General features: G+C 32.1%; 5 protein-coding genes across 5 annotated transcripts; 3 read left to right on the top strand and 2 right to left on the bottom strand.

Moving 5' to 3' along the window:
- The first annotated feature begins 1,533 nt into the window (after positions 1 to 1,533).
- LOC123899463 (mediator of RNA polymerase II transcription subunit 33A) lies at positions 1,534 to 9,644 on the top strand. The gene is made up of 12 exons (XM_045950597.1): positions 1,534 to 2,098; positions 2,220 to 2,330; positions 2,965 to 3,312; positions 3,692 to 4,011; positions 4,111 to 4,202; positions 4,368 to 4,734; positions 5,562 to 5,772; positions 6,543 to 6,657; positions 6,786 to 6,947; positions 7,049 to 7,703; positions 7,818 to 8,024; positions 8,234 to 9,644. The coding sequence occupies exons 1-12, from the start codon at positions 1,836 to 1,838 to the stop codon at positions 9,361 to 9,363; spliced, it is 3,981 nt and encodes a 1,326-aa protein (XP_045806553.1). The 5' UTR covers positions 1,534 to 1,835; the 3' UTR covers positions 9,364 to 9,644.
- Positions 9,645 to 11,907: 2,263 nt separating this feature from the next.
- On the bottom strand, positions 11,908 to 12,793 carry LOC123897951 (neurogenic differentiation factor 1-like). Its single transcript, XM_045948785.1, has one exon. It carries the CDS (start codon positions 12,666 to 12,668, stop codon positions 12,117 to 12,119), a length of 552 nt encoding a protein of 183 aa, XP_045804741.1. The 5' UTR covers positions 12,669 to 12,793; the 3' UTR covers positions 11,908 to 12,116.
- Positions 12,794 to 14,631: 1,838 nt separating this feature from the next.
- Positions 14,632 to 15,166, bottom strand: LOC123896315. Its single transcript, XM_045946722.1, has 2 exons — positions 14,999 to 15,166; positions 14,632 to 14,934 (listed from the first exon to the last, which is right to left on the bottom strand). Exons 1-2 carry the CDS (start codon positions 15,164 to 15,166, stop codon positions 14,632 to 14,634), a joined length of 471 nt encoding a protein of 156 aa, XP_045802678.1.
- A 3,313-nt stretch (positions 15,167 to 18,479) lies between these two features.
- LOC123897894 (transmembrane protein 45A-like) lies at positions 18,480 to 19,947 on the top strand. The gene has a single exon (XM_045948711.1). The coding sequence runs from the start codon at positions 18,674 to 18,676 to the stop codon at positions 19,628 to 19,630; it is 957 nt and encodes a 318-aa protein (XP_045804667.1). The 5' UTR covers positions 18,480 to 18,673; the 3' UTR covers positions 19,631 to 19,947.
- A 2,319-nt stretch (positions 19,948 to 22,266) lies between these two features.
- Positions 22,267 to 23,590, top strand: LOC123900096 (transmembrane protein 45A-like). Its single transcript, XM_045951413.1, has one exon. The coding sequence runs from the start codon at positions 22,401 to 22,403 to the stop codon at positions 23,349 to 23,351; it is 951 nt and encodes a 316-aa protein (XP_045807369.1). The 5' UTR covers positions 22,267 to 22,400; the 3' UTR covers positions 23,352 to 23,590.
- Positions 23,591 to 26,674: the final 3,084 nt, after the last annotated feature.

The raw sequence follows: 26,674 nt of genomic DNA, 5'->3' as shown, positions 1-26,674 counted from the left end.
TTTAATTATTTTTTCTCAAGTGTATTTTTTTTTGTTGTTGGATAGATAGATGAAAAAATGGAAATTAAAAACAATTGTCATTAGTTAACAAGATCCTATATTTTCTTTTGGTACATAGACAAAATAACAAGCTATTAAAAATTCAGACACAAAGTGAATGAACCAAGATTCAAACTCCGATCATAGCATTCGATCTAATAATTTCTACATTTTTACCAGTGAACTCAAATTTATGGACCAAATGTATCTTCTAATTAATAATTAATAATTAATAATTAATAATAATAATAATAATAATAATAATAATATATACATCACACACAAATTATTATTCACCACTTTACATTTATGATAATGAGAATGCACTGGCTAATAAAGTTAACATAGGAAAATTAGTATTATTTTCATTGATTTAATTACTTATAAAGTTGTTCAACTTTTAAAAGATTGTTCTTTAAATACTCCCTCAAATCCTTTTTATAAGGAACACTTTGAAATTTTTATTTGGTCATTTTTATAAGAAACACTCTTTAAATTTATTCTTTATTAAATACACAATTCCGTTTGTACCCTTATTAAATAAAATCAAATACTTCATTCCAATGCGCTAGCATTAATTAGAAAGACATATTCCACATGTTAGTCCTAAGTTACTTTTAAAATAAAACATAAAACTTTAGAATTATTAATGAGAAAATTAGCGTGTTTTTTTGAAAGTGTACTAGGTCTATTGTGTTTTTAGTACAAAAATTCTGCTTTTGAAATTTTTAGAGACACATATCAGCAAAATCCTTTCTTTATTTATAACTTCTTAATGTAAGATCACTTTAATTATGTTAAAATTACGATAATCGATGATAATTTTTTAAAATTTAGTAAATATAAATTTTAAAAAATCATGATGGACCACTTTAATTCTGATATACTCCAATCATGATGGAGTACTTTGCGATCCCAATCATAGACTTACACTTCGTTTCACTCCACTTTTTTTAGAACTTATGTAATATAAATTAGATTTTATGCTATTTTATAAGTTCACACTAATGAAAATTGTAATTTTATAAGCTATTTTATCATAAACTAACTTAAGAAACTTATAATAATATATAAAAATTGCATAAGCTGTTTGCATAAGCTCTAAAAAAAGCTGGGTCAAACGAGTCTTTAATTTGTGTGAAATGATTTTATTTTGGAATCTAAGAGCATCCACAATGGAGCTCTCCAAATTTGAGTACTTAATTGAGTCTCACGTGTACACATCACTTATTTATTATTTTTTAATAATAGTACCTAATAAGTACTCAATCTCTCCAACCCAGCACCTCTTAAAAAGTTCTAAATAGGTCTCACTAATAACTATATATCTCATCAATAATACTACATCTTTATAAGTAGGTCCCACAAAAATATATTATAATGAGGAGATAAAGTACTTATTTGAGAAGCAGTACCTAGATACTCAATGAATTTTGCTTTAATAGTAGTACCTAATAAGTACTTATATAAGTACCTAATAGGTACATGGTCTAAAAAACATAGATATTAATGAATTTTTGATAGTTTTTTTTGTTTGTTTATGAAAAATGGATAGCTCTAATCAATAAATAAATAAAAAATGGATAACATAAATAAATTTCCAAAATTACCCTCCAAAGTGTTTGACTTCTTAAATAACAAAATCTTAAACCATAACAGAAATCCTGCATTATTCATTCACACAAAACAAGGGGCAAAGCGGTGACAAAGACATTCACACATACACATGTTGTTCTTGTTCTTCTTCTTCTTGTTCTTGTTGTGTTGAATCCTCTGCAACAAACAACAACCTTGTCATGGAGATTTCTAAACGAAAGTCAATGGAAGATGTTACAAAAGAGGCACAACAAAAGGGTAGTGATCCTCTTGTTTGGGCCATTCAGATGTATTCCAATTTAAACTCATCAGGAGAATCTCTTCCTTCTTCACAACTTGCTGAGTTTTTGGTTTCTTACATTTGTTGGAATAACAATGTCCCTATTCTTTGGAAGTTTCTAGATAAAGCATTAATTCTTAATATTGTTCCTCCTATGCTTCTTCTTTCTCTTCTTTCTCTCAGGTTTCTTCTTATTTGCTAAATTTTGATTCATTATCTAAATTCTTATTTTCTCTATGGTGTTTTTTTTTTTTATATTTTTTATTATTATTAAATTTATATATTGTTTTTTGTTTTTTTGCAGGGTTATTCCATGTAGACATGTTCAACCTGCAGCTTATAGGTTGTATTTGGAACTAATCAAAAGACATGCTTTTGAACTTAAATCTCAGATTAATAGGCCAGATTATCAAAAGTAAGGTTTAATTTTTTGTAATTTATAAAGATAAGAACTTGTTTAAATCTTAATGGTTGTTTGAAATTTTTTGTGATGTTCTCTACTACATTTATGATTGATTGTTGAAATCTGTTTAGTACTTGATGGTCATCAAATGATTTTGGTCCTGTTTGGATAAATAACTTAATTAAGCGCTTATCATTTAAGTGCTTATGTATATATTATTTCTATAACAAAAGAAAAAAAAATGAAGTCGAGCAGTTTTCATAAGCTATCCTTTAGAGCTTATGGAAATAAGCTGAAAACAGTTTATGAACTGTTTTCATAAACTTTTCCGTACAGTTTCGTAAGTGCTTATGTCAAATAAGTCAATCCAAACAGACCATGATTCTCTTCAATGCATTTTACTATGACTGAATGTGGTTGCTAAATTAAGTTTCTAATTTTAAGGATAATATTACATTTGATCTGACACCCTTTTTCATGACTGTATTCTTCGGTGTCAATTTTTCTCTCTTCTATTGGTCGGTGTCAATTTTGTTATTTCTTATTTCTTTATGCTAGTCATTAATGGTTGAGATATATATAAGTTACTGTGTCTTAGTGACGCGCTTTTGTTCCTTGTTAACTCTTTTGGTGATGTAATGGACAGGGTCATGAAATCCGTAGACGGTGTTCTCCATCTTTCCAGTATATTTGGCATGTCACAAAGTGAGCCCGGCATTGTGGTGGTTGAGTTTATTTTTTCAATTGTCTGGCAGTTGCTTGATGCATTGTTGGACGATGAAGGTTTGCTAGAATTTACTCCGGAAAAAAAGTCTAGATGGGCAACGCTATATCAAGATATGGAATTGGATGAACATGACAATTATAGTGATAAAAAGACCGAACAAAATCAGAATTTACATAACACGAATACCATAATGGCTGTTGAGTTGATTGGGCGGTTTTTGCAGGATAAAATGTCTTCAAGGATTCTTTGTTTGGCTCGCCGAAATTTGTACGTACATGTTATCTTTTATATTTATATTTATATTTATATTTATATTTATATTTATATTTATATTTTTTTTTTTTTTGGTCAAGTAGCCTGATGGCTAGAAAATCCACCTTAAAGGTGAATAAGTGGAGTGTCCCGGGTTCGAACCCGGGCTCCTGCACATATAGTGCGATGTCCCTACCAACTGAGCTAAGCTCACGGGGACTATTTATATTTATATTTATATTTATATTTATATTTATATTTATATTTATATTTATATTTATATTTATATTTATATTTATATTTATCCTCTATGTGTATAACTCTGTTCATTCTGGAATTTTATATCTATTCAATTTTAAATAAGATTCACGTTTTTTGATTTCCATTTTATCAGGCCTGCACATTGGCGAAGTTTTGTTCAACGGCTACAGTTGCTGGGATCAAATTCATTAGCACTAAGAAAATCAAAAACTCTAAGTCCCGAGGCATTTCTGCATTTGACTTCAGATTGTTGTATGGTATTGACTCAAGAATGCAAAACAAATTCTCAGCAAAAGTTCCGTAAAGTTATGGCTTTTGAATATCTTTCTTCTTCTGCATCACTGTGTCATGGAGCAAGTCATTCTGCTCTTTGGATTCCTCTTGATTTGGTGCTGGAGGACACCATGGATGGCTATCAAGTTAGTGCCACAAGTGCTGTTGAAGAAATCAGTGGTAAGACCAGAAATCCGGAATACCTATTGGAAATTGGAATCCAAACTATAGATTTGTCCTTTTAACTTAGGTTCTTGTGATATTTTTTTTTTTGTTTAGGTTTGATAAAGACCCTCCGAGCGATAAATGGCACCTCTTGGTATGACACTTTTTTAGGTCTTTGGTTTGCAAGTCTTCGGCTTGTCCAGAGGGTAAAACTCTTCCCCTGCAACTTAATGTGTTTTCTTGTAATGTTTTGGATTTAAACATACACTGTTCATCAATTATTTATGGTAATCCAATCCATTATGATATGCTTTGTAGCTAAGACATTTTCATCGGTGGCTTGCTTAAATTAACTATTAATATATTTATAGGAAAGAGATCCTATTGAGGGCCCTATGCCGCATCTTGATACCCGCATATGCATGCTGTTATGTATCATACCTCTCGTTGTTGCCAATCTTATTGAAGAGCAGGAGGAAGAACAGACGCCTATTAATGAAAATGGCAGTGGCCGGACAGATTACTGCAAAGAGAAAAGAGTTCCTGGAAAATGTCGTAATGATTTAGTCTCAAGTCTCCAGGTATTGGGTGATTATCAGAGCTTGCTCACTCCACCTCAATCGGTTGTTGCTGCTGCAAATCAGGCTGCTGCAAAAGCTATGCTATTTGTTTCTGGCGTCACTATGGGGAGTGCGTATTTTGACTGCCTCACCATGGGGGAGATGCCAGTTGACTGTTGTAAGTGATATTGCATTCTATATCAATCATAAAATTGTATATAGATCTCCAGCTACTATGAATGACTTCTATCAACTGTAGAAATGTCTTATTGAGGATGTTATATAGCATTTTCCGATTGAGTTTTTCATCCAAATTTGATAAGGAATACGCCTCACGTTGTTTCAACATTGACATGAAATGTAACAACCAAATATGTGTATGATAATGTATCTTACTGCGGTAAAAAGCTGTGCAATAGGCATGTTGCTTTATCATAATTCTTTGAATGTGTTGTTTTGTTTGTACTTGAGTCTGCTCTTGTGTTTTTGATTCTGTTTGAATCACAGAAGGTTCACAGAGATCGCAGCTTTCAAATTGTTTTGAAAGGTTATAATTTTCTATAATGCAACATGGTCTGATTACTGCATTACCTAATTTGAATTAGGAAAACTCTGCAACAATAAACCTTTCTACAGTATACACTGAATACATTTTTATTTGGAAAAAATGAAGATGCTTCCTTGAGCACAGAAGAAAAAGCCTATTTCACCCTTTCGATAGTATACTCCTTTTAACTGATTTCCACTACGTTTGTTGGAGAAGTAATATGGTTTTTTTCATCTTCATTTCAACGTTGTAAGCTAAAGAAAGAGTTGTCTATACAAAAGTAGAAATGCTTTTATTCGAAGAGTGGTTAATGTGTAACAACTTGACCTGATTAACTATTTGAGTGGTTAGAAATACTTAATTGTAATAATTTCACCAAAACCTCGTTGTCTGTAGTTTGCCATCTATATTTAAAATACCATCTATATATAAAAACTAAATGGTTTATTCTTTTTCAGCTGGAAACATGCGTCATCTGATAGTTGAGGCTTGTATTGCTCGAAATCTACTCGACACATCTGCGTACTTATGGCCAGGTTATGTGAACGGACACATCAATCAAATACCTCAATGTATGCCAACTCAAGTACCTGGCTGGTCATCATTTATGAAGGGATCCCCACTTACTTCAGTGATGGTGAATGCTCTGGTTTCAAGTCCCGCCACAAGGTATGGTCAAAGTTTTGCATGTTCAGTCATTTGATTCATATACCTATTTGAGAGTACATTCAAGAACTTGCAATGTGTCAATTTTTTTTTTGTGAGCTGCAATGTGTCAATTTTAGGCAAAGGTATTCCTTTCTACGTAGGCCTACCATTTAGACACAATTCTATGACCTTTTTATCAAAAATATTTTGGAAGTTTTTATTTTTATATTCTTTCCTAAACAGGCCATAAAAGAAGCCACTTACAAATGTTTCAACGACTCTACATTAATGTGTTTCTACCAGTGTTGTCAAATAGTGGCTATAGAGTCATAGCATAGAAAAATTTGGACAAACCGCTATTGTTTTGAGATACGCTATTTAGTTCAAAGTGTTGTGAAATTTCGGCTATAGTGACACTTTAGCGCTGTAGGGTTGCGAAATTTGAACAAACCGCTATTATCCACGATCCACAGTAGACAACATTGGTTTCTACGCTAATTATCACATGAGTGAATTGAAGATTTTATGTACTTCAATTTCATGGTTGTGATTTGATGTACCGAAACCTGAGATAATTTACTAAATACCACAAACAATTCATGATAAACTAAATTTATACCATAACAATGGTGACTAACAAACGGGTAGACTTTAAATTACTTTTAAAATACCGTGGCCTGGTCTTCAGTGTTTCTTTTTCTTTCCTGAAGCCAGGAATGTGAGATGCTCTTTTTTGTAAATTTACCAAAAAGGTAAAGCAACTGAATTTACGCTCCTGGATTTGATGGAAGCTTAGCAGAATTGGAGAAAATTTTTGAAATTGCAATTGCGGGATCAGAAGATGAAAAGATATATGCTGCTACCATTCTTTGCGGGGCATCCCTAATTCGAGGCTGGAATATACAGGTATGAAGTTAGACAATAGAGCACATAGAAAACTCTAACTTGCTCGGTCGTGCAAACTGTAGACCACAATATCTTTCTTCCGAACTACCATCCCATCCTAATAAAATTCAAATCTCTATTTTTTGTAGGAGCATACTGTTCATTTCATTCTCAGGTTATTGTCTCCACCAGTGCCTGTTGAGAACACGGAAGGAAACAACTATTTGATAAGTTATGCTCTAATACTTAACGCACTCTTTGTTGGAATTGCATCTATCGATTGTATACAAGTATTTTCACTCCATGGCTTGGTAAGTTTAATTCTATTTTCTCTCCAATATGATTCTTATATATACAACAAACACTTTTTCTTTAAACTTTGTATTAATGCATTTCCTGAAACTCCAACCAGGTTCCGCAGCTTGCATGTTCATTGATGCCAATCTGTGAAGTTTTCGGGTCATGTATGCCTAACATCTCATGGAAACTTACATCTGGGGAAGAGATATCAGCCCATGCCGTGTTTTCAAATGTATTTATTCTTCTTTTGAAGTTATGGAAATTTAACTGTCCTCCTCTTGAACATGGAATTGGAGATACGCCAACTGTTGGTTCTCAATTAACTCCGGAATACTTGCTTATGGTACGAAACTCCCACTTAATGTCTGCTGGTAACATCCGCAAAGATCGTAACAGAAGGAGACTTTCAGAAATTGCAAGTCTATCGTCGCCAAATTCTGTATTTGTTGATTCCTTTCCAAAATTAAAAGTTTGGTACCGGCAGCATCAAGCGTGTATAGCTTCAACACTATCAGGTCTTGTTCACGGAACACCTTTTCATCAAATAGTTGAGGGACTTCTTAATATGATGTTCAGAAAGATTAATAGAGGAAACCAAACAACTATTGCATCCGGAAGCAGTAGCTCTTCTGGGCCTGGAAATGACGATGCCTCTACCGTACCGAAGTTGCCTGCTTGGGATATTCTTGAAGCCATTCCCTTTGTAGTTGATGCTGCTCTCACGGCATGTGCTCATGGAAGACTGTCTCCCCGTGAGTTGGCAACAGGTATGCACATTTTGATCAGATGAATCTTAGGGAACGCATTGAACAGCTTGTTGAACTCATGATTTCTAAATTATTGAAGAGAACCTAAAATCATGATGCTTTGCTTAATACCAGGGCTTAAGGATATAGCTGATTTTCTTCCTGCATCTCTGGCAACCATAATAAGTTACTTCTCTGCTGAAGTAACTCGAGGAGTTTGGAAACCAGCATTTATGAATGGAACAGATTGGCCAAGTCCTGCTGCAAATCTACAGAATGTAGAGGAACAGATAAAGAAAATCTTGGCGGAAACTGGTGTTGATGTGCCTAGTCTTACTTCAGGTAATTCTAAAAACTTTTTTCAAATCCTGGCTTATAGTGCATTTTTGGAACACAACACAATGTACATTTACATTTCATCTTTTACACCACCTGATTCGAGTATTAAATTCAATTGCTTTTTAGGAAAGATGCTTCATCATCTTCCTTTTCGTTTCCAACATTAATATTAAGTTGTCTACTATTCTAACCAATGGTCGTTATTTTCACAGGAGACAACAACTCTCCAGCCACACTTCCGTTGCCCTTGGCTGCCTTCACAAGCCTCACCATAACCTACAAAGTTGACAGATCATCAGAGAGATTTCTTCAGTTAGCTGGCCAAACATTAGAGGGCCTGGCTGCAGGGTGTCCATGGCCTTGCATGCCAATTGTTGCTTCCTTGTGGACCCAAAAGGCGAAACGTTGGAGTGACTTCCTTATCTTCTCAGCATCTAGAACTGTCTTCCTCCACAACAGTGACGCAGTAGTTCAACTTGTTAAGAGCTGCTTCACAGCTACCCTTGGGATGAGTAGCTCCCGTATCTCATGCAGTGGAGGTGTTGGAGCCCTTCTAGGCCACGGATTTAAGTCCAATTTATCTGGAGGGATTTGCCCTGTTGCTCCGGGAATTCTCTACTTACGTGCTTATCGGTCAGTAAGAGATATTGTTTTCTTGACTGAAGAAATTGTTTCCATCTTGATGCAGTCAGTGAGAGAAATCGTATGCGGCGGGCTGCCAAAGCAGCAATTGAAAAAGTTGAAACCAACGAAAGACGGCGTTGGCATAAAATATGGACAGGTTTCTCTTGCTGCATCAATGACAAGAGTGAAGCTCGCAGCTGCCCTCGGAGCTTCGTTAGTGTGGATATCAGGAGGCTTGACACTGGTTCAACTATTAATAAACGAAACATTGCCATCATGGTTTATATCTGTTCACAGATCAGACCAAGAAGAAGAAAAATCTAATGGAATGGTTTCAATGCTCGGCGGATATGCACTTGCTTACTTCGCAGTGCTTTCTGGCGCTTTCGCTTGGGGAGCCGATTCATCATCATCAGCTTCAAAGCGTCGTCCGAAAGTTTTGGGGACCCACCTGGAGTTTCTTGCAAGTGCACTTGACGGTAAGATATCACTTGGCTGTGATCCGGCTACTTGGCGTGCCTATGTATCGGGTTTTGTGAGTTTGATGGTAGGTTGTACACCAAACTGGGTGTTGGAAGTTGATGTAAATGTCTTGAAAAGATTGAGCAATGGGTTGAGACAGTTGAATGAGGAGGAGCTTGCTCTTGCTTTGTTGGGTGCTGGTGGGGTTGGTACAATGGGCGCTGCAGCTGAGCTCATCATCGACACCGAAATGTGAAAAGTTCACTATGCACTTTTACATTTTAGCATGATATGTAAATTAGTTAAATTTCATGTATAACAAGTTGTTTAGTGTTTGAATTGTAAGTTTTTTTTTTTTCCTTTTCAAGTAGCACATATGAGAACTAAGATTTTGCATCCTAACCTAAGTTTCAACACATGATTTCTTGTGTATTTTTTGAGTGGGAAAATACAGCTAAAACCTTAATCTAGTGACATCAATAGCATTTGTTAACAAAACAGAACTCAATTGTGGAGAGCATAGATTCCAATTTCCAACTGATAAAATCATAATTTGAAGATGTTTATTTTTGGCCATGTGAGTATGGCATGTTCAATATTATTAATGTGGCACGAATGTATGACATGTTTTTTGTATCCACTCTTCGCAAAATAGCAATAAACACGCGAGAGTGAACATGTCAAACACACGTGCCAAATCAGCATTTTTAACTATGATAGATGATGAACAAATTAAATTGACCAATGATCTTCCCTTTCAATAACTAATTTATCATTTTGTACATTTGAACAACCGAATTAAAATGCATCTTAACTCATTTGACTTGGAGAAGTAGCTATGTTTCTGAAACACTACCGATAAGCATTATCTTCAAACATTGAGTTGTGTCTCGAGTCTCAACATGATACTATTAGTATAGTATTATGAAGTTGCATCATGTATAGTTGAAATTCCATTTGAATTTAACATACAATATAAATTAGCTAACAAGTTATTTTAAGCAAAATTACTCCCGTGGTCTTTAACATAATTTAAGGTAACAATTTTGTCCTTTATATTTTTTTTCACCTCATTTTGGTCTTTCACCTATGTTTAATTTAAGGTAACAATTTTGTCCAGTATATTTTTTTCACCTAGGTTTACATACAAATATTCAAACTTCAAATCTATAATTTTCTTTTGGAGCATAACATATTTTTTATCGAAAGCGCACAGGGAATGAAACCATTGTGAAATAAAACAAATATTAGTCTAGCAGCACAGCATGACAAAAATTTATATAGAATGAGATAATAAAGAAAGGAACAGTAAGCAAAAAGGGAAAATAAGCTTTTCAATCGCCTAGTGCCAAGACTTCTATTTATAGTGCAAAAATGATGCAGGTGATATGGTTTTTTGTATTTTTTATTGCAGAAGCTACCATTGGTGGTGCATCAAATTTGATTAGCCACCGGAACGGTTGTGACATAACATCGATCAAAAACTAATTAAAATGTGCTAGTTAAAGTGTGATATGAGTTCATACTTTAAGTAAGGAACTATGTTTTTCTGAACTTTCCATTTTTACACACTTGTTATTTAACCTCTAAGGGGATAAAATTGAAAAAACTTTTTCTTTAGAAGCTCTATCCATCCACATTCAATTATCCAATCCAACTCAGATTTGGTCCAGCCACCCATCATATTATTCAGGGATCATGCTTAAAGTTTAGATGATTTTTTTAGTGCCTCAGTAATTTGCAACGCTTTTATTCATGATAAATGATGAGGTATCCCTTGTACCTAGTAAATTTTCTTCATGAATTCAACTGTTTCTCCAGGTCCACAACTCATGACAAGCAACAAAGAAAATATTCTTCCAAATTTTAGAATCGGTAGTTGTTTGAGAGGAGTTGAGACTGAGCTCAGTCATTTGTTGTTTTCGCAAAAGACGAATCGAAATCCTACAAACAAGACAAGTGACAATCAAAAAGGATGTGTGGAGACAAAGATTCATGACAATTGGGACATCTAGGACAGTCAGAAGAATAACTGCTCCATTTGCTTATGCTGAAATTAGTTGCCAAACAATTGTGACAAACAATTGTGACAAACTCTACATAAATTGACACACAATTTTGCTCAATTTCAAATTGCACAACTTTGGCACCTAATTTTCCCCCATTAAACAATAAACCACAACTTCTCATGAGTTTTCTCCAAAGTTTGGCATTTTAAGTATCGTGATTGTGCAATTTTTGCCTCCATCTTTAGGATTTGAGTGTTTGGGATACTCACTACTTAGAGGACAAAAAGGGGGAAATTAACGTTATGAATCAAAATAAAAGTGAAATTAAGCCTAAAAACTAAACAATTTAGATAGAAGTTGAAGAAGTAAACACACCTCAAATCATACAAAAACTGATAAAATAAACATAACAGCAGGGAAGATTGAATTCCACCACAACTGCACATGACTTACCAAACTATTTTTTAAAACATTGACATGTTTATAATAATATTTTCCCAAAAAAAATTCTATAAAATATTTCAGTCTCCAGAAAGAGGCCAAAAACATATAGTAATTTAAAAATCCAATTGATCAAAAAATAATAATAATTTAACTCACATTAGTAACAACTAACAAGACAATGCTAATAGCTCAAAGAACCATACTTGTTCAATTGTTCACATCTAAGAAGCACAGACACAGACACGACAATGTCAAACACGTCGGTAAAACTTTGAACTGCACGTAATCGTAATGACATATCTGTGTCAGGCATCAATACATGTCGAACACGCCTAATATCAAAAGTGTCCGTGCTGAAGAAGTTCATATTCAATTGACTAATCATTTATTTACATCAGAGTAAGAACCATTTTTTAACACAGACATTGGCATCAAAATCACTAATTTTTACTCCAACATTGCTCCAGAAGCAACCATATAAGATAATCTAATAAACCATAAGTTGCAACATTTCTAAAAAGCGAAAAAAGAAAATCGAAACCATTGATAATCAGAACTAAGCAGATGAAGATGAAGAAGCTGTTGCCGACTTGAGATAAATCTGCAGAAAACTTTGAAGACATTTCATTCTATCCTTCAAAGCTTGCATATCAACTTTCATAGTTTCCAAATTCCCTTTAATAGACCTAACAATCACCAAAAGATTATCCAATTGAGCAATCTTGTTCATCCTCAACCGTTTCTCTGTTTCTTCTTCATCATTTTCCTCTTCATCTTCATCATCATCATCATCATCATCATCATCATCATCTTCATTTTCTTCTTCTTGATGATAAACATAATTTGAATCAAAAGATTTCATATGATCAATAGCCTTAGAAGCAAGATCGGAGATATCAGTGAAAGATTTGTGAAGATGATTCTCAACGAATTGAGGATCAACAACAAGCGATTTCCACCATTTGCAAACGCATCTCAATTGTAATGGATTGTTCAAGTCGACTCGAGAAAGGATTTCGATCATGAGTTCTTCAGGGAGAACCGTGTTTGGTGAGTTCGCCGCTGCTTCCGCCATCATGCGGCGTTGTTTTCGTGTCATCATCGCCATTGTTAAAGTTTCGATTTTGTTTTTGGAATTTTAGGGTTTCGCGGATTTATTTTTCACATCAGATTTTGTTTTTCAGTCGCGCTGTATGACTGTATGACACAAATGAAGGAATACAAAGAAATGAAATGAAGATGTTCATTATTATTATTATTAGTTTTTGTAAGAAAAAATTTATATATTTTTCTTTTATGAAAATCTTAATTATTGTCGTCACTCGTGAGACATAAATTAAGGAAATTAAAAGTGGAAAAATTATATGTGCACGGTCCGTATTCGAATTTGGGACATTCTATTTGTTTATTTAAAGGTGAATTTTTTAGCAATTAGGCTACTCGATAAAAAAGAAATGGAAAAATTAGTCTCATAATTGTAGCTGGGTAGCTCAAATGGTAGCTCATACGTCACGTTTCTCCACATTTAAATGCAAGTCTTGCAACTATGTTATTTGACAAAAAAAAAGTAGAAAAAAAAACACATGCCTAATGTTATGATCAGTTTGTTGATAAAAGATTTTTAGTGCTAAAAAAAGACGCGTCTTAGGTTATGGTGAGTTTGTTAATAAATTTTTTTTTGTTACTAAAAAAATCAAGGGTATTGTTGGTATTATAAAAAGTTCACACCAAACCTCATGTATTCTCAATATATATATATATATATATATATATATATATATATATATATATATATATATATATATATATATATATATATATTGAGATAATGTCAAAGTGAATGAATGACTTTTTTATGAAAAACTGATTTAGTGATAAAGGTAGTTACTTTGAGAAAACAAAAAAAGAAAAAGAGGGATGGTTCGAGGAAGTTAAGGACAATTATGTAAGATAAAAATCAAGCCAAAACTCACATATCTTTTTTATATATTGTTATAGATATAGATACTTGAGAAATGTTACTTGAATGTAGCTTTTGAGACACAAATACAACACCTATGGTATGGGCAACGTCCTTCTCTCTATGATGAATCGTTATTCTTTGTGAAATTGAGTACACGTTCTCCTCCCTTACACCCTCAACATTTTTCTCTTCCAATTTCTCTTTTTTATTAGGGAAATGATAATTTTGTTTTCAATGTAAAATTTGCCTTTTCAATTTCTTAACTAGTGCCTTGAAGCAGTAGTTAACATGACTTTTTTTTATTAAGTAAATTTTCATTTATTAAAAAAAGTAAAATATAATAAATTGAAGTATAATTTTATGTGGGAAGATGTAAAAGTAAATTTTTAAAATGATAAAAATTAGTTTTCTTATTTAATGTAAACATAATTTTTATTTGTTATTTCTGCAATAAATCAATGTAGCAAAATTAAACAATAACTAGGAATGAGGAATTAGGCGTGGTCTGAAACTCACAAATTTGTTACTAATAATGCTATTGTTAAGCAAACTCACAAACTCTACAACTTTAAAACTTGATTATAATGCATAAACTAAAAGATGGATCATGGAAGTATAATTTTTTTAGCGTTTCTTAGAAAGTTCAATCAAATTCCCATAAAAAGGTTACCACAAAAAATTCCGAATTTTTTATTTGCCTTTTCATGTTTCAATTTTTTTAAATGTTTTCCGAGAGTATTGATGAATATTTTCTAAGCAACTATTTCTTCCGATCTCATGTATAAATAAAAATTCACTTTTTATACTTATTAAAAAACTAATGTATATTGTCTATAACTTTTGGCTCATTTTTGACTCTCCAACTTTCGTAATACTAACATTTTTAATCCATAACTTTAGCCTATTTTCCAAAATATTAACATATTAATTTTGACCAAATCAAGATACTAAATAATAACTCACATGTCACGTCGGTAAATTAATGTATACTTCGTATGTAGATTGTGACTCATATAACATGCTATTTTTTTACATAAATAATTCGTATAACCAAGATTCAAACCCTACTACTTCGTCAATCTATAAAAAAAAAAAAAACCTTTGATAATCATAATTGAGAATATGAAGAATTTAGTGAGTTGAGATAAATCCGCATAAAGCTTCGGAGACACTTGACTCTATCCTCCAAAGCTTGTATATCATCTCTCATTGTTTCAAATCTCACTTTGAGATTCCTATAAAGCTTATCCAACCAATCCACTCCGTTCTTCATCCATTGTTCCTCTTCATCCTCCTTCTGTTCTAGTTCTAGTTCTAGTTTTTCTTCATCTTCTTCGCTTTCTTGAGACACGGCGAGGTTAAAGACTTCACTGCTATCTCTGAAGTCTTTGACGGCCTTAGAAGTGAGAACCTAAATTGTTGAGTTCAATGAACGATTTGAGAAGGTAATTGTTTAGGAATTGAGGATCAAGAACCAGCGATTTCCATAACTTGCAAACACACCTAAATTGAATAGGATTGCTTGATTCAACTCTAGAAAGAATTTCGATCATCAGTTCCTCAGGGAGAACCGTTATTGGTGATGACTTCGTTGTTGCTTCCGCCATCATGCGTTGTTGCTTCTGCTTCATTATTATTGCCATTGTCATGTTTCTATTTTTTTTTTTGGATTTTATGCTTTCACCGATTAATCACATAGAATCCAATTCCTTTAAATAAGTAATATTAAAGGCTATAAAATTAGATATTTATCTTATCTTATTTGTAACAAACATATATTTTTTATGGTAAATTCTAATATGAACCACTTGATGCATTAACTGGTCCATGATGGACCAATCATGAATAACATTATAACGAATACGAATTTTACAAAATCCACCGTTGGATTGAAAATGTACATCATATAGATCATCCATAGAAAAATTGAAAATCATTTGATATGTTATTGAGACACATCAAAATTAACGGTTTATTAAATAACGTAAATCTTGATGGTCTCAATAACATTAACATATCAAATGATTTTCAAAAAATTTTAAAAAATTTATGAATGATCTATACGATATAAACTTTCAATCCAATAGGGAATTTCGTAAAATTCATATTCAATAGATCACTTGTCCACGGTGGACCACTTGTGAAGGTAGTCCATCGTAGCATTAACCATCTTTTTATCTCTTTTATCTCTTATTTGTAACAAACATATCTTTTATCTCTTTTTTAACAGTGAAAAATGTACATATTTTAGCGGCAACTAGAGATTTCTGGAGAGAAGAGTGATTGGCGGCGAACACGGTGTTGGCAGCGAGGACGGTAAAGTTTCTGCCTTTTCATGTCAAAGAAGGACGGATAATTGGGTTTTAGGGTTTTATAAAACAATTAACGAAAAAGATAACAGAGGACTAAATTGATAGAAGAAAAATAGTTTAGGGACCTTTAGTTGGTTTTAATTGTTTATGGACTAAGTTGGTGAGAAATCGATAATTTAGAGACTAAATTGACTGATTACTCTAATTATGCACATGTTAATCTTTTATTTATAGTATATTTGTCCTTTAATTTATTTTTTCACATAGTTTCATAAAATCATAATCGATATTTCATAGAATCATAATCTTCGCTTGTCTCCATAGTTTATAATGGAGTTTCATCGAATTGTAAGGGTTGAGTACACCTTGTACTCTTTATAATTCATATTTTGATCATAAAAAAAACATATATAATCGATAATAAACATTTATCTTGTTAATTCACCCTTATCATATTGATCTTCACTAATTTATTGGCAAATTAATTACACTCACATAAACTTTAAAATCAGGGTTAAATATGTTTTTAGTTTCTACATTTTGACGAACATTAAAAATAGTCCTTACATTTTTTAAATTATATTTTTAGTCCCCACATTTTTGTTGTTTCTGACATTAGTCCTTACTGTGTAATTTTGGTTGAGGGGACAGACAGAAAGTGTCACAAATATGTCACACATATTCATTTAATAACATGAGCGCGCAGATAGTAAGTATTAAATGAGCCTATGTGGCATGCATGTGGCATTTTTTGTCTTCCCAATCAATCAAAATTTTATAGTAGGGACCAAATTTGAAAACAGCAAGAACGTGAGGACTAAAAATATAATTAAAAAAATGTAGGGACTATTTTTAGAAGTCTGCAAAATATAGAGACTACAAACATATTTAATCTTTAAAATTAACTGAATCTATGTGTTTTACTTTAAATTTACCAAATTTGATTTTTTTTTAAGGTTTATTAAAATGTTTCAAACCCTTCACAAGTGCCAATATTTCAAACTCCATTATGTTACAAATAAATAAACATAAATTCTATGAGATTGTAGAGAAAAACAACTTTAAATTTTTATCATTCACTTAAGTAAATGAATAGAAAGTTAGGCTCTCTTTGGTAAAATTAAGCTATAAACTAGCTTATAACTGATAAGCTAGTTGATAGCTGAAAAACTAGCTTATAGCTGATAGTTGAAAAACTAGCTGATTGAAATTAAAGTGTTTGGTAAAATTAGCTTTTTAAATGATTGATAAATATAAAAAGACATAAAAGGATATTTATATGTAGTGGGTAGTTTTTGTTTTAGTGAGTAGTTTTTTATTTTATAAAAAATAATAAAATTAAATTAAAGGTTAAAAATAGAAAAAACCATAAAAAACTATAAGCTATAAGTTCAAACGCTACTTGAAATAACATCTAAGAAAAAGCTATAAGCTCGTGAGAAAAACTTTTTACCAAACACTTTTATTTTTTTCAAACAAGCTTATAAGCTAGTCCAATAAGCTATAAGTTAGCTTATTGGACTTACCAAACACACCCTTAGTATTTCTTATTTTCTGTTTCTAATTGATAAAAATAATAAAAGAATGGTTAATGTTTAATAAAAATGATAAAATTTAATTTCGTAACAATTATAAAGCCACCAAAAATGAAGTCAGATTTAGGTCATGAAAACAAACAATAAGAATTAATTAAAAACTCAGCAAGGATATTTGTTGACCATGATGGAAATTCAACACCAAGAAATGAAGAAAAACCAAAGTTGGTCAGCTTCAGCCATGTAGGCTTGGTGAACGATTATTGCAACGGTGTTCACTATCATAGAAATCTTTGAAAAATATTACAGATGAAAAATTGTTGCATTAATAAATTTGTCAATTATTACTAAATTATTTTTTATGTATAAATATATTTATTATTAATTTTTTATATTTCAAAATAAATTGATAGTATTAATAAAGAGTATATTTAAAGGGAAAAAAATACATCTAAAAGTCTCCACACTTACGCGTGAAGGATACTGATTACGCGACTAAGATCTAGCTTTTTATATTACATTACATATCACATTATGTGTATGACTAGCTATGAAATCCAAATATGTAGTATAATTGAGGTGTGGTACGATACAAATATTTGGGCATGTAGAATTTTTGAAATTGAAGATACGATACAATTTAAGTATATTAAAATACAAATGCATAAAAGAAAAAAAAGCATTGATGATCACTCTTCATTATTTAGGAGTGGTAAAATAACCAGGAGCAATATGTCCTACTAAATTCAGCGTCAATCATCACTAGACCAAATAAGATTGGTTTGCGATATATTTTGATACGTGAATTTTTTTTTTTGAAGGAACTTGAAATTATTTTTATTTTTTTACAACAATACTTGGATAGGAAGTATATTGATTAATCAACAATAGGGGATAAGCACAAGCTAGGCTGCGTGTGGTATTATACTATGCACTTCTCAAATTAATTAATTCATCTAGAAAGTCAGAAAGAAGCTACACCTCATCTCATTCGTCATTTGGTCACATGTATAGAACAAGAAAATTACACTTATTCCCCAACCTATGGTCACAAATTAATGTTGGACTTGAATTAATAGAACCCTCTAGACATACCCCAACCCCAAATTAAATCACATCACCTTAAATTTATTCCCTCTTTAAATATTAAGACTTCCCCATCCCTTTCCCTATACAAACCTCTCCTCTTTCCCTCCCATAATTAATTTCCCTTCCAAAACCAAAATATTATTCTTTCCAAAAAAAAAAAACCAAAAAATTATTTTAACATTAAAACATCCTTAAATCTTCATTCTCTTCATATATGGGCACTCTTGTAGGACATGTTGCACCTGGTTTTGCTTTCTTAATTTTAGGTCTATGGCACCTTTTAAACCACATCAAACTTCATGTCAAAAATCCAAACACTTACATTTCACCACCATGGTTCCCAACATCAAAATACAAATATATTGAACTTTATCTTATCATGGTAGCCACAATAGCATCAATCTCAATGGAACTTTTCATCGGTCCTGCTCGACACCAACCCTTTGATACCGACGGTACAATACCCTCAAACCATCTTCACAACTTCGAACACGCTTCGATATCCTTGACTTTCTTTGTCTACGCTGTTTTCGCCATCATCCTCGACAAAATTGAAAACAAAGCAAAATATTCCTTGACACAATTACTAGCTTCTATAGCATTTTTTCAGCAACTTCTTCTTTTCCATCTTCATTCAGCTGATCACAATGGACCAGAAGGACAATATCATCTTCTCTTACAAATTCTTATCTTTGTCTCACTTTCAACTACTCTCTTAGGAATTACCATGCAAAAAAATTTCATAATTAGTTTTGTGAGATCTTTAAGTATATTTTTTCAAGGCTTATGGCTTATGGTTATGGGATTTATGCTTTGGACACCAAGTTTAATTTCCAAAGGTTGTTTTATGAATCTTGAAGAAGGTCATAAAGTTGTGAGATGTTCAAATCATGAATCACTTCATCGTGCTATTTCACTTGTTAATATTTTATTTAGTTGGTTTGTAATTATTGTGGCGGTTTTTGGTGTTTCTTTGTATTTGGTTTTGACCAAATACTATGAAGGAGATTTTAAGGTTCGATATTTCTCATTGGGAGTTGAAGAGGAAGAAAAAGATGTTGAGAACATAAGTGATGATGTGGAATCTCAAAAGGGAAGCTTAGGTGGCAACCCAAAAAGCTTTATTCATGTGGGAAAAAAAACTTATTCACCTCTTGACATAGAGAGGTAGTAAGTAATATGGAGTACTATGAGTGACGAAGAAATTAGTTGAATTTATGTTGTTTTTTTTTTTTTTATTAAGTTAATTTGTGATTACTTGTTAGGTTAGGTGTGTGAGGTCAGGTGTATATTGTGTACATGTATTTTACTATAAGAATGGTGGGGTCCATGTATATTAATAATGTTGGTTCCAGGAAACTTTAGTTTATAGGCTTTGCGTGACATTTTTTTTAATATGAATATGTATCTGACTCACTAAATCGCGTAATTTGGTTTGGGTGTCAGTTATGATATTAAATGAATATTGTTTTGTTTTTTGTTGGATGATATTGGATTTTCAATGTACTTTTTGTGAAAATTTCTTTAATTTATTTATTATTTGGGTTTTTACTTTGGCATGGTTGTTTTATTTTGGGTAAATTTTTAAATATCCAATTTATATGGTTGGATATCGATAATTATTGATAAAATTTATTTAAAATATAATTTTTTTTAAATATAATTTTTGTAAATTAAATATCGGAGTATACACCTTTATTGTGTATGAATTTGATATTTTTATTCTAATTCCGTTGTCCTACTTATACATCAGCTTTGTTTTGGATCCTTCTCTTTGTAGGAAACTTAACATAGCCCTACATGGTTTTGGACTTTTAGTTAATAATTTCACCTGTACGCTTTTGCAAATGTCGTATGTGTCTTTCTACTATCACTTAGCTTATACGTGATACGTTATTTTTTAACTAAACATAGTTTTTATATATTGTAAAGTAAGTTATGTGTTTCGATTTTTTTTCTTTTTCTTCTTTACATTAGAGCTAATAAAATTTGAACCAATTATAACTTTATTCATGCTATTTAAATTTTTCACCACTAAATTAAATCTAGCGACTCTATGTATTTCTATACTTCGAGGTTTGAATATATATTACACATACTTTTGGGTTAATCTTATGTAAATTATGCTAGAACTGACCCACGATCCAGTGGATCGGATACTGGTAGTAAAAATAAAAAAAAAAAAAATCATGTAAATATAAGAATTAATTCAAAAAAAAAAAGAAACGCCTTACAAAAATGTCAAAGACTATATAGTTTATTCAAAATTTAGTCACATTTTATAGCGCTGCCTTTGTTTAATTGGAATTAGATTTCTTAACCCATCAAACCAAGAAGTTGCTTTCATTTTGGAAACTTAAGATGAATGGCATTGAATCATCATAACCGTGGTATATATGATAGAAGGGGACAAGACACAAACACATTGGCAAGAAAGTCAAAACATGGCTAAAAAGTACAAGAAATGAAGTAACCTTTATGGTTCCAAAGTTAGAGAGATCACATGCAAAACTAATGGACAAAGTGAAGTGAATGAATCTTCTTATGTCGTGTCAATGAAGCTCACGGTACGGTATATGTTGGAGATTTTAGATCATGCTATCACTCTTGCGTTATGATTACTACTGCTCTATTCATGGAAAAAGTTGTTAATTTCAAAACTCACAAGTTTGGATGAGTACTATTTGTTGAATCAAATCTTCTCAAATAAAATTTAATTTGTTTGTTGTTGTGTTTAGTTCTATTATTTAATACTCCATCTGTCCCAAAATATAAGAAAAAATGAATTAAATAAATTTGATACTATATTTGGTTCAAAATTTGGACCAAATACATTCATTTTTGTTAACCAACTTTTGCTTATATTTTGGGACGGAGGGAGTATATCTTTGTTAGTTTTGTTTTTTTAACTTAATAATCTGATTTTTAGAAAAATGGGACATGATGATCTGAAATTCGGTCAAATAGTGAGTGAAATTTTTTTCAAAAATTGTTTTGGTCAGAGTATAATTCTCTCAAACATTACACCACCAAAACAAAAATTTCTCTCAAACATTATATTTAATTAACTTATGATCATTTAACTACATATATTGTTAGACATCTAAGATCTTCTTCAACAAGATGGCATGTCCGAATAGCTATTAGGTCACAAATCTACAAGAAAAAAATAGTTGGGCAGACTTCTTGACTAAGTTAGGATTTATGTTCATATATCTTCCCTCCAGCTGATCTCTTGAGCATTCTCTCCGCATACAAATGCCTAATCTAATTAATTGTTAATATTAGTATTTTTTTCGTCTTCATCAGGACTTAAACTCTGGTTTTTTAACTCAATTAATGTTACTATCTTTTGTTTTTACAACTCAAATTAGTATTTTATCAAGATTAGTGTAAGGTTAGAATTTTTGAAACTCAAATTAGTATTGGATCAACATAGGCCAGACCTAATATTAAACAAGTCCTAAAGCAAATTTCATAATGAAACCAAAAATAGTTGTTTGAATTTTTAAAGAACCGTAAAGTTGTTGTTTCATTTTTATAATTATTTTTTCATAAACCTTTATGTTTTTCTCTTAGGTCTTTCCTATCATAAACTAATAAACTTATAAAAAAAAATTCGTAGTAATTTTTTTTTCTTTTTCAATAGCCTAAAATCCTTGTTTGGATTGACTTACGCTTGAACCGACCTTGGATCAAGATAAGTGTAAGGTTAGAAATAAGAGTGTACTACCAAAAAAAAACAAAAACAAGAAGAGTGACTTCAAATTTAAACCACTTGGATGGTTATATAAGTTTTCCAAGTAGGAATTCAAGACTCCCCCATCCCTTTACCTATCCAAACATCTCCTCTTTTCCCTCCCATAATATTTCCCTCTTCTAAAAAACCAAAACATTATTTTAATATTATAGAACATCCTTAAATCTTTCATTCACTTCATATGGGTTCTCTTGTTGGACATGTTGCTCCTGGTTTTGCTTTCTTAATTATAGGACTATGGCACCTTTTCAACAACATCAAACTCCATGTTCAAAATCCAAATACCTACATTTCACAAACATGGTTCCCAACATCAAAATTCAAATACCTTGAACTTTACATCATCATGGTAGCCACAACAACATCAATCTCAATGGAACTTTTCATACTTCCTGACCGACACCAACCCTTCGATCCAGACGGTACAATTCCCTCAAACCATCTCCATAACTTCGAGCACGCTTCGATCTCCATGACTTTCTTCGTCTATGCCGTCTTCTCCATCATCCTCGACAAAATCGAAAACAAAGCAAAATCTTCCTTAACACAATTACTAGCTTCCATAGCATTTTTTCAGGAACTTCTTCTCTTCCATCTTCATTCAACCGATCACACGGGACCCGAAGGACAATATCATCTTCACTTCCAAATTCTTGTCTTTGTCTCTCTTTCAACTACCCTCTTGGGAATTATCTTTCAAAAAAGCTTCATAATTAGTTTTGTGAGATCATTAAGTATATTTTCTCAAGGCTTATGGAATAGTTTTATGGGGATCATGCTTTGGACACCAAGTTTAGTTTCCAAAGGTTGTTTTTTGAATCCTGAGGATGGTCATAAAGTTGTGAGATGTTATGATCATGAATCACTTCATCGTGCTCTTTCACTTATTAATATTTTTTTTAGTTGGTTTATAATTATTGTAACTATTTTTGGTGTTTCTTTGTATTTGGTTTTGACCAAATTCTATGATGGAGATTTTAAGGTTAGGTATTTTTCTTTGGGGATCGAAGAGAAAGAGAAAGAGAAAGAAGATCATGTTGAAAAGTTTAATAATGATGTGGAGTCTCAAAACCCAAATAACTTTATTCATGTGGGGAAAAAAACTTTTTCATCTCTTGACATAGAGAGGTAGAAAAAAAGAATGAAGAAATTAGGATACTATATGGTATATAAAACTGAATTTAATTATATGAGTACTTTTATTTTTTATATGAACTTTAATTTGTGATTACTTGTTGTATATGTATTATTTTTTGGCTTTCACTACATGTTGTATACTTGTATATGTATTTTTCTTTTTTTATATTACTTTGTATATGTATTTTACTATAAGAATAGTTCGATCAATTAATGTACATTAATAATTAATAATGTGTTAACAAGAAAGGCTGGCTTAAGGAAACTCTTTAGTTTAGAGGATGGGTGGATATTGTTTTTTTTATGTTTGGATTTTCAATGTTTATATGTACTTTTGTGGAAATATGAAAGAAATATTATTTTGCATGGATATGATATTTAATTTTCTACATTAGTCTTAAAAAAATTGTAGGATAATTTATTCAACGATCAATAAAAAATAGTCACATAAATACATTTACAATGAAGAATAAGTTTGTCTGTGTTGACTACTACATATACGAAAATCACACAATTGACTAACAAAAGCAAAAAGTGAGGTTAGAAATATATAATAAACATCGAAAATGACACATATTAGGTGTGGAGACATAACCAATGCCTACTAATGACATAGGAGTGTCATCACCGACATAGATGGTGCAATATTCAAATAAACAAATTAAATAATTTATCATCATATGACATATGGTGTGATGCTCCAAAGTCAAGAATCTGTGTGGAAGGAGATATACCTGACACACAAGAAGAGTTCAAACCTTTAACAGATGATGGCACACATGACAAGTGACTGAGTGGCAAAAAGCTTTTGAAGTTGCTCTGCAATATAAGATATTTGAGTAGTCTCAGATGAGAATATATGATTAGAACCAGAACCAATGGTAGGAGCAAGGTTTTAAATTGCGGACCGCATCACCTGATGCGGCCGCAATATTGCGGATGCGGTAGGCACTGCAACCGCATCGGACCGCAATTGCGGTGTGAACTCAAATCACACGTGATGCCGCAACGCAACCGCAACGCAACAGCATTTCACCGCAACACAACGGAGTTTTGACTGCAACGGCCGCAACGGTTCAATCCAATATTCCTTTTCGTAAAAATTCAGAGAATCTCACCTTTATTTTTTCCTTTATGTCCTTTCATTTTAGAGTTTCTGTCTTCTTATGTCTCGATGACTTAAAAATGAATTAAAATTTATATAGAATTATAAGTAAAAGATATATAAGGAATTACAATAATTATAGTATTTTTTCTGTGTTTGTGCGGATAAAAAATTATTTCACGTCGCAACGGCCGCAATTGCATCGCAGTGTCCGCATTAGCCGCAATCGCAATACTTGCAACCGCAACCGCATCCACGACCGCAACCGCAATTTAAAACCTTGGGTAGGAGCATCAACGGCAGCAACATTGGATGATGGACTCATGATGGACTCTTGAAATTTGCTCTCAACTTCTTGGGACATTAACCTTTCTCCTCACAAAAAACACATTCATCAATACTAAGACCAACTCTTCCCGAAGGTTTTCCTTTGTGAAATGGAGCAGCAAAAACAACTGGAGCAGTAGACAGTATTCATTTATCTGAAAATGAATTGGAGTTGGATTTGAGTCTAATTTCTTCTGCCAACAATTCACTAACAACCGAATCAACATTGGGAAGAGGATTACGATGTAGACTACCCCGACGTAGAGCCATCGGAAATTGAACCAAACGTTGCTCTTCACTTTGAATATTATAAACTTTGACAACTTTCAGTTCAGTCATTCCATCAAAGCCAATTGATCCCACAAATTACTCATCGCCAAATAGAACTCGTGAATAGTCATATTATTTTGTTTGAGACCCCTAGTGTCATTCTCCAGCTGACACCGTTTTGCAAAATTAGATGATATAATAATATTATCTAACAGGCGAAGGTAATATACATTAAAATTTGAAACATTAAATAATATAATAATATTATCTAACAGGCTTCTCAATTGTTTTTAGCAAGGTTGTCAGAACCGGACCGGACCGGCCGGTCGGACCGGTCAGACCGGGAACCGGAGGGTGGAACGGTCCGGTTATGCCTGAAAAACGGACAGCACAAGAACCAGTAAAAAAACGTTCGAACCGGCTCGAAACCGGACCAAACCGGTGAACCGGCCGGAGCGGTTTAGCGGTTTAGCGGTTCTGAATTTTATTTTTTATTTATTTATAAATCAGGACAAAAACGACGCCGTGAAAACGCACACGGCACACTGCTTTGATTCCAAAACGTGAAACCCTTCTTTTTTTAAAAAAGATCAATTCCAACAAAATTAATAGATCTAGTTTTTTTTAACAAGATTAATAGATCTAGTTGTGTTTGATTCAGTAGACATAATGGTGACTTATTAGGCTAACTCAGAGAATTATCAAAATACAAAATAAATAAAAAAAGAGAAGAAGAAAGAAGAACACAGTGGGAATGTAAGGATGGCGGCACAACATTGAAAAGAATGAGAGATGAGCATTGCACTATTTGATTATGTTATTATTAGGGTTATCATATATATATATATATATATATATATATAATAGAATAGAATGAAAACATATTGGGCCTGCCCATAAGACCCACACGCTAACAGTTAAAAAAAAGCCATAGCTCATCCTTTTTTATGTGTACTCATAAGTATTATATCATGCTTTTTTGACTTAAGTATTATATCGTGTCAATTTTGTTTGAATTAGAATTATTATTTTTTTATTTATGACATTTTATCTTTTTATTGTGAAATTATTGAATAATGAACAATTATTTATATATTAATTAAAATATATATATATATATAATTAAAAACGGTCCGACCCGGTTGAACCCCGGTCCGACCAATTGAACCTTGAACCGGTAAGCTCACCGGTTCGATGACCGGTCCGGTTCTGACAACCTTGGTTTTTAGATGATAATTTGAAACATTATAATTTTGAGACAGGATTTCCTTATTTATATGCTTAACTAATGTCGAGGGCACTGTTTAGCAATTTTTTTTAAAATAGTCAACGTTAATGTTTTTTTAAAGAAATCAACGATAATGATTAGTTGTTAATGTTACGCCCTCATCATGACTTAATCTATGATCTTTTAACTTATTTAATGATATATTCCCTTCGTCCCAATTTGATTGACACAGTTTACTGTTTCACGCATGCCGATACATAACTTTGACGATTAATATTTTTAATTGTATAATAGTAAAAATTATAAAAAATTGATATTTTAACAATACTATTCGAGACGAATCAAACACCATTTTATATACTAATATTTATTTTTGTTTATTAGTAGT

This window comes from Trifolium pratense, linkage group LG7 (assembly GCF_020283565.1).
Source record: "Trifolium pratense cultivar HEN17-A07 linkage group LG7, ARS_RC_1.1, whole genome shotgun sequence".
Taxonomy (NCBI): Eukaryota; Viridiplantae; Streptophyta; class Magnoliopsida; order Fabales; family Fabaceae; genus Trifolium; species Trifolium pratense.
Note: the sequence above shows the minus strand (reverse complement) of the source record. Positions and strands in the feature narration are given on the sequence as shown.

Excerpts from the sequence above, each read along its gene's own strand:
- LOC123899463 (XM_045950597.1), top strand. The coding sequence starts at position 1,836 with ATGGAGATTTCTAAACGAAAGTCAATGGAAGATGTTACAAAAGAGGCA. Across the intron at positions 4,735-5,561 it reads GGAGATGCCAGTTGACTGTT|CTGGAAACATGCGTCATCTG; the intron begins GTAAGTGATATT and ends ATTCTTTTTCAG. Across the intron at positions 5,773-6,542 it reads GTTTCAAGTCCCGCCACAAG|CTTAGCAGAATTGGAGAAAA; the intron begins GTATGGTCAAAG and ends ATTTGATGGAAG.
- LOC123897951 (XM_045948785.1), bottom strand. The coding sequence starts at position 12,668 with ATGGCGATGATGACACGAAAACAACGCCGCATGATGGCGGAAGCAGCG.
- LOC123896315 (XM_045946722.1), bottom strand. The coding sequence starts at position 15,166 with ATGGCAATAATAATGAAGCAGAAGCAACAACGCATGATGGCGGAAGCA. Across the intron at positions 14,935-14,998 it reads GCAAGTTATGGAAATCGCTG|GTTCTCACTTCTAAGGCCGT; the intron begins GTTCTTGATCCT and ends TCAACAATTTAG.
- LOC123897894 (XM_045948711.1), top strand. The coding sequence starts at position 18,674 with ATGGGCACTCTTGTAGGACATGTTGCACCTGGTTTTGCTTTCTTAATT.
- LOC123900096 (XM_045951413.1), top strand. The coding sequence starts at position 22,401 with ATGGGTTCTCTTGTTGGACATGTTGCTCCTGGTTTTGCTTTCTTAATT.